Genomic DNA, 7,997 nt, shown 5'->3' on the forward strand with positions numbered 1-7,997 from the left:
TCCTCCAAATAGAGGAAGTTTCCTATGCAAATTGCAACCTCGAGTTGGCTATTAATTTTTATGGCATAATCATCAGCTCCTTGCAGTTATATTTGCTTTTGATGTCCATGAAAGTGAATAAAATCAGCCTTTCCAAGTTTGTTTGAAAAGCCATCTCACACATTCTCTAATTAGGGAGTGAGTTGGTTAGTATAAGATGGTGACAAGGTGCAATAGGTGGAAGTCATAACTAATAAAGTCCTATGCACAATAAGAATATATTAGATTTTTTTGAGATGCGAATTCTAACCGTCAATCATGTATCATGTATCGCTAATGTGCGCCTCTTTAACGAGCAATAATTTTTGTAGTAACCAGAACAAAAGGTAAGTGAAGCAATGTATGGTCACAATCAAACTTGTAGATTACATATATACTTCCTTCAACATGCATTCTTTTATTGTTTAATAACTATATTAGATTTACTACTCAAGTAAGTAGGGGCTATGCTACTCTATAATAAAAATGTAAATGTCTACAATGAAATCATATGATGAAATGAATTGAGGATCTTAAAAATTATTGTTTGTCAATTGAATGAGACAGGTTAATTGGCAATTGCCTTGTTATGAAGTATTATATATTCAAAGTTCAAACCCCCTCTAAATCTATCCCATAAAAAATAGTTATCAAATACATAGATATAAATGTTTTTTTTAAGATTCCAAATTCCATGCAACGTCGTACTCTTTTGTGTTCAAATCCAACATCCCTTGCATTATAGTTCATTGTCCATATATTTTGCCTTATAATCCATCATCCATTCCATGCAACCTCATACTCTTTTGTGTTCAAATCCAACATCCCTTGCATTATAGTTCATTGTCCATATATTTTGCCTTATAATCCAACATCCCTTACATATTGCCTTCCACATTCCCCACTCCTAACATCCCTTACATATTGCCTTCCACATTCCCCACTCCTATGAGCGTTCTTTGCATTGTGGTGCAATTGCTAGTTGTTTTTAGTAAAAGATATCTAATTCCACACAACAATTTTACTATTCAAAATATTTTTGGTACAAAAATAACTACCTCCACACAATAATTTCACTACTTAAATCTACAAAAACATACCTACCTTACCCCTCTCTTAAAAATAGTAATAATTTTAGGAGTTGTCTTTAGTGTTACTTTTTGGACTTTCTGGTACCGAATCCTACAAAAAAATTGAGACGAAGTTTTGATTTGTGTTATTTAAACTGAAACTGGTTTTTCACTATATATATAGATTCAGCACTTGAAAAACTCCTAGGGAATTTGGATTGTGCAAGGATTACTCATCAAACTTGTAATTTCAATAAATTCATGTTGGATTTTAGAAAAATTAAACCATAAAAACTCACAGAAAAAACTTCCAAAAAATTGCAAAAAACAAATCGATAGTTTTATGTTCACGTAACTTCTTAAAAAATTAATGATTAATTATAAATAACTAATATCACGGCCATTTTAATGAGAGTAATTTGTACTTTGTTCAAAAGCGAGGAGTTATAACTAATTATAAATAACTAATGGCACGGCCATTTTAATGAGAGTAATTTGTAGTTTTGTTCAAAAGCGAGGAGTTTCAATCAGACAGATATCGTGTCAAACATCATAATTTGATATTTTGATTATCCATCCACATGAGAAGGTTCCAGTCTCTTCCTCAACATCCAATCATGTGGGCTCGTCCCTTTATTCAGTGAACTTGACGTGACTTTGAAGCAATTGAATCAACTCATATCTTGTTTGCTGGGCCGCTGGATGTTGAAATTTCGCCTTTTTTAATCAAATTGTCGGGCAACCTTATTGTCCAGGTCCGTACCATCTGCCATGTGACACGACGAGTAAAGTAAGTTTTCTTTTTCGCTTTTCGATGCACTCGTGGCCTATACCATGTCCTCACTTCCAGCCCCAGTAACTTGAGCAGGGTGGCGTAAGCATCAAGCTTATCAACATCCTTCTTAATTATTCTCGTGCATTTGGAGGTGGGAAAGATGTCACCTCTTTGTCGGCTTTCCAAATTTACTCGCATTGTCTGACAGCTCCCATGTCGCTTTTCACCATTGAAATGCCCGCTCCCTGCTTTAAAATTTCCGCCATATAGGAGCGTACAATGGTAGCTCGCACTCTCAGATTTGTGCCAGAATCCCATATTCCATTCAATTGAAGGATATGGGAGGAAGAGGAGAATTGAAGCCCCTGTTGTTGCGCTGCGCAGTCCAGCACTACGAATGGGGGCGACATGGGTATGCAAGCGAGGTTGCCAGGCTGTATTCGCTCATAACTGGATCCCCGATAGAGGAAGACAAACCCTATGCAGAGTTATGGATGGGTACCCATGATTCAGGACATTCGCTCGTTATATTACAAACAGGAGAGCAAGTGCCCTTGAAGAGGTGGCTGGAGGAGCATCCTGAGGCGCTTGGAGATAAGGTCGTGGAGCGATGGGGAATTGATCTCCCCTTTCTTTTTAAGGTGCAATTCTCAATTCAGAGTCTTTTTTTTTAGTTTTTCTGTTTTGACCTTCAAAGTGTGCTCTGCCTTATTTTCAGGCCATGGGGTGTGGGAATTTTTCTATCTGCACTTGACTTGCACTTATACTTGTTATTTGATATGAACTGCATCCTGAGTTGCATCCTGCGCCATCGAGGATGTTGGGAACTTCCATCCAGTCTGTAGTAGTTGACTCTGTTGGTAACATTAATGCCACAACATACCTTCAACCACATCAATGCAGCATCATGCCTTTTGAGGGATTTGAACCTGGGTCTGAGCTCTGAAAGTGCTTTGATTTGACAATTGGTATGGATATTTATCTATTCTGCTAAACCCACCCAGATTTTGCATCTAGTTGCATCTCTCAATATGCTCTGCATCCTGGGCCATCAAAGACACTGAGTATTTTGGTCTGAACACTGAAAGTGCTTTGATTTGATAACTTGGAGACCTCAAAGTTATTTTCAAGTAACAAATCAAATTATTGGAGAGCTTTTCCAACGAAGCTACTGGCAAAACTATATTTTTCTGATTCATGGCTAGGCAAAAATACGGCTGTATTATGTTAAAATGGGTATTATTAAGTTTAAACTTCAGCGTATGGGGAGTTTTGATAATAGTAACGTAGAAACACTTCCGCTGAATCCTTTTTAGAGCTTAATACAAAAGCTTTTGTGGTTCAACTGATATTGAAGTCATCTGGTTGAGACTTGCCACAGTAAACCGACATTGTATTTTCTTTTTCTTTTCTATTTTGAGTTGGGCAAAGCTCAGGGCTCAAGCCTCTAGCCTAAATTCATGCTTATTAGGAACCTATGTTCTCACTGTGGCTTGGGAGGTTCGCACTGGCAGCTTATGAAGTTTTGATCATCACGGTCTATCCACTTACAATTTTCATATCAATCATGGTAAATCTTTGTAAGTGTCATAATATAGTATTTTGGCGTCATAGCCGATAGCGTCCTCGGCTCTTCAGATGAACCACCTTGCTCCACCATGTCAAAAGTAAAAGTGAGTCTGCCCAACCTAGCCAAATAGTATCTAGGTTCTTGATGAAGTGCTCTAGGCAGCAGTTTTCCACGGACTTGACCTAGTTTCATTAGATGGGGTAACTCTAGATCTTTTTTAGGGTGTTCTTGCCTCTCATATAATTTAAGTGGGATAATTCTGCATAAAATTCGGTTTTCCTTCTCTAGGTGGTGGTTTAAAAGAAATGGATCAAGACTAATGTCTAATGTTAAGTACCGTGTGCTCTAATATTGAAATTTATTCTTAACACAGTTTTGTTTGAGCTTTCTTTTCCTATGGAGACTGATCCATGTGGTGATTTTCTAAATCTATATAATTTATGCAGGTTCTTTCAGTAGGGAAAGCTTTATCTATACAAGCACATCCAGACAAGGATCTTGCTCGGCTTTTACATGAAGCTCAGCCAAAGAACTACAAGGATTCTAATCATAAGCCTGAAATGGCTTTAGCTCTTACTGAGTTTGAGGCCTTGTGTGGGTTTGTCAGTGCACAGGTAACATTTGTTTCCTTATATCAACTTTGGGAATTTCCTCCCTGAATTCCTCAATATGTCAAGCAATACTTTCACAAGTGCACTGTTTATTTTAGGCATTAGAAGCCTTACAATGACATGACACACTTCAAAGCTGTTAATAACAGAGGTAGCCAGAGTGTGCTAGGGTACTTTCTGATAAAGCACTTTAAATCATTAGGATTATGGCTTATTGTATCAGATCTCAATAAATAGTTTGTGAATAAGGGAGTGGCAAGGAAATCTGTTTCTAAGTGGAAGTAAGGTATAACTTTGGAACCATTAATTTATCAGATTTATGATGGCCGTGAAACCTGGGAATGAGAGAAGAGAGTGTGTTAGGTTTGGAATCCAATGAAACTCGAGCTTTTGCACAATGCAAAATTCGTAGTAGTTTGCTCTTTGCATTTTGGATTAAGTGCAGTTCCATTCAGAGGGAATGCTATTAAGTATCATAACCATAAAGAAGGTTTAATTTCAATAGTTACATTCTATACTTACTGCAGGAGCTTAAGGATGTCCTGCAAACTGTGCCTGAGATTGAGAATATTGTTGGAGAATCTGTAGCACAAGCACTCATGAATGCAGAGCTGCACGAGCAAATTGATGCTTATGTGAAAAATCCATTGAGGTCTGCTTTCACTCAACTCATGACTCTCAATAAAGAGGCAGTGGCAGAGGCACTGTCGAAAATAAAAAAGCGGTTCAATGAGGAGAATCAGGTTGGTCACTGAACATCCTATTATGTACTATTTGAAGCTTAAAAATATTAGGAACTTGAATGTTTCATTCAGCTTCCTCCCAGAGGATGATTCTGAAAATCTATATGTTCAAACAGATAAGGACTTTAACTCCAAAGGAGCAACTTGTTCTAAGGCTAGAAAAGCAATACCCAGATGATGTTGGGGTTTTGTCTGCATTTTTCTTCAACTATATCAAGCTAGCTCCCGGAGAAGCGCTTTATCTGGATGCAAATGAACCACATGCCTATTTGTATGGGGAATGTGTTGAATGCATGGCTACATCAGATAATGTTGTGCGGGCTGGTTTAACCCCAAAGTATCGTGATGTTGAAACTCTTTGCTCAATGCTAACGTACAAACAGGTATGTCTTATCAAGCAAAATTTCCCTTTTCTTTGCAAGCAGTTTATCATCCCTTGTTAGGAAAGGTCAATGACATTTCCATTTGTGGACTTCTTTAGGGCTTGCCAGAAATTTTGGAAGGAGTACCTGTGGATGAATTTACATCAAGGTACTCACCACCCTTCGATGAATTTGAAGTTGATCGTTGCATCCTTCCCTCTAGTGGAACTGTAACTTTTCCTGCAGTCCCAGGGCCGTCAATTTTTCTAGTTCTGTATGGTAAGGGAGTAATGACAGTAAATAACGAGTCAGTCAGCAGCCTGCAGCAAGGAGATATTTTATTTGTGCCAGCAGCTACTCAGCTTGAGATTTCTTCAATCATTGAAGCAGATGGAGATGCTGATAAAGCATGCAGCCCTCTACATTTGTACCGGGCTGGAATCAACAGCAAAGCATTTGAGTAGCAATTTTGATAGAGAAATAAACAGTTATCTTGCCAAGTATGATCGATTTCTTGGGTATAGGAGTTTGTTCCAAATCAGTCACACTTTTATGTTCTGGGCCTATCTGACACAGTTGTTCAGAATTTGTCAGGTTCAAACCTTCACATTTTAACTGCACAAGTTCGGTGAACAAGGATTGATGGGAGTTGATAGAACATGTGGCATGTTATGCTCAAAAGATATAACTGGTTCTAGGAATATGTAAATGGGAGTTTGGGGAGTATGCAATGATAAATATGCACTCAAACATTTACTTCAGGCATTGTGGCATACATCTTGGAAGCTCCTATTAATGAATATTGAGATGTTTGTGGACAAGTAATTGTTTAGATATTTTGTATTTTGTCCTTCAAATTATCAGTGTTTTTCCATGTTGGGCATTCTTTTTATGTTTAAGCATTTTCTTTTTCTACAGTTCTACTATTTGATTTGATTTTTTCATTATGTCTGCCCCTTTTCTATTATTTCTGTGAATATTATATGCAAAATGATAAATCTATGCCTCAGGTTGCAATATAGATAGCAAACATTAACGATCAAGCATACAAAGTGCTTTTGAAACTGATTATTTTCAAATTGGTATTTCAACAATCCATGCATGACCCATGGTTCAAATTGGAATGGCTGTTCTAGGATCTATATCCTGTAGGTTGGACCATGCTGACAGCGTACTGTATATACTATATACACATAGCTAAATACGAGAAGACGGAGGGCTTTTCTTTGGGCAATTTCCAAAGTTAGATCCTCCTGGCTGTGTCCCTTGGACTGTTGCTTGGTCTGGTCTACTGGTTGAGGCATCTGTGGCTGAGGTTCTTCCAGAATGACAATAGGTTTTTCATGGGTGCCCCTGAAGCCGCATGACCCCTCTGCTTCCCTTGCCCTGCCGAATTCCCCATCAACTCTCTTAACTGAAATGCCAATACCAAAGACCCCTTTTACAAAGGCTTCAAACATCCCTTCAAATATGCCTAGCTGGTGCTTTAGGTCCACAATTTCCTTGCACTCCCAAGCAATTGCTTGGGCCACCAGGGTCTTCATTTACCTAGTACATTGTTGCAAGCTGAAAGAACTTCATCTCCTGGGTCTTTGAGTTCCCTGTGCCTCTCACCCATGCCCTTGCCTGAGCTATCACCTCTTCAGCTGCTACTTCCATTTGTCGTTATTTTACTGCCTTGTCCAAGACTACAATGGCTGCCTTACCAGCCATGGGTCGGCCATGGAGAAATCTACTTTTGGCCTGGAATATGTCGTGCTTGGAACATGTTAAAATTGGCAACTAGGGCAGAACTCCATGTGGGTCACCTTATTTATGGCTGCTGATATTTTTATTAGATTCCTCTCATCGAGAGGTGTAGGATTGATCTAAAGATCATCCGATTTCGATAAGTATTTATGAAGATATAAATTTATTTTGATTATGGACAAATTGTCAAGTCGGCTAGCAACTTATGTAGGCTCAGAAGCCCAACAGTCATGTCTATTCAACCTCAACGTCTTGCATATAAATACAAGGAGTTTTCTCCTCATTTGGACACTTCACTCTCACACACATCTCTCTCTCTCTCTCCTGCACAGAAAGAGTCTCTCTCTCTTTCTCACATGTGTGGACGAAAAGGAAGCCATCCTAGGGCAAAAAGGACGAAGAAACAGGACAGCAAGCATCTTTGACCAGTGTTGACCAGCGTTGACCCTCCAAGGAGTGCGGATTGGGTGTGGTTGTCTCTCCTAGGCAGGCTGCAATTTTTGGCACAAAAATCGAGGTGATCTGACCTCTTGTTTGACCGGTATTGACTGCCCTAGTTTAGGGCTGCAGTTGACTTTAGAAATCTGCACTTTGACTGAACTTTTGGGGCTGTTCTAGGCTTGTTTCTTCAGGCTGTTCAAAGACAAGTTGACCAGAAATGGACCAAGCATTTGAGAGGTCAATTTCAGCTAGTTTGACCAAGTTTGACTGTGCTGATCTAGGGTTTGTTGTTGCTGATATAAAATTACAGAATTTAGATTTTGTACTATTTCTCTTTGTTGAACTATTGAAGATAAAAGAAGATTTGATCAAAGGGTTTCCCCAAATTGGAGTTTGTCTCTGGCTAGCCACCACATCTTGTGTCTCTTGTCTTGGCTTGTTTTCTGTTGATCGTTTAATGTTCTATCTGCACTTTACTTTATGCACACGTGATTGCTAATCTGTGGATTATATTAAATAAAATAAGTACATTGCTCTAAGCATAGAACATACCATAATTTAACATGGTATCTGTTGACACCTAATCCGAAACGGATGAGGTGAAGCTGGACAGTCATCTAGAAGATGAACTGATCCGTTTTGTATATGTATAAATAAT

At 38.6% G+C, this 7,997-nt stretch overlaps 1 protein-coding gene across 1 annotated transcript; it reads left to right on the plus strand.

The window, feature by feature from the left end:
• The first annotated feature begins 2,004 nt into the window (after positions 1–2,004).
• LOC149177683 (mannose-6-phosphate isomerase 2-like) lies at positions 2,005–6,066 on the plus strand. Its single transcript, XM_089420190.1, has 5 exons — positions 2,005–2,504; positions 3,880–4,047; positions 4,572–4,787; positions 4,904–5,170; positions 5,269–6,066. Exons 1-5 carry the CDS (start codon positions 2,202–2,204, stop codon positions 5,611–5,613), a joined length of 1,299 nt encoding a protein of 432 aa, XP_089276316.1. The 5' UTR covers positions 2,005–2,201; the 3' UTR covers positions 5,614–6,066.
• Positions 6,067–7,997: the final 1,931 nt, after the last annotated feature.

This window comes from Pinus tabuliformis, chromosome 4_1, assembly GCF_031772625.1.
Source record: "Pinus tabuliformis cultivar Carrire ecotype Pingquan chromosome 4_1, CPIR1, whole genome shotgun sequence".
Taxonomy (NCBI): Eukaryota; Viridiplantae; Streptophyta; class Pinopsida; order Pinales; family Pinaceae; genus Pinus; species Pinus tabuliformis.

Bases quoted from the DNA above. Each gene is read 5' to 3' on its own strand.
- LOC149177683 (XM_089420190.1), top strand. From the start codon at position 2,202: ATGGGAGGAAGAGGAGAATTGAAGCCCCTGTTGTTGCGCTGCGCAGTC. The intron at 4,048-4,571 runs GTAACATTTGTT...TACTTACTGCAG, and splicing joins GTGGGTTTGTCAGTGCACAG to GAGCTTAAGGATGTCCTGCA. The intron at 5,171-5,268 runs GTATGTCTTATC...GGACTTCTTTAG, and splicing joins CAATGCTAACGTACAAACAG to GGCTTGCCAGAAATTTTGGA.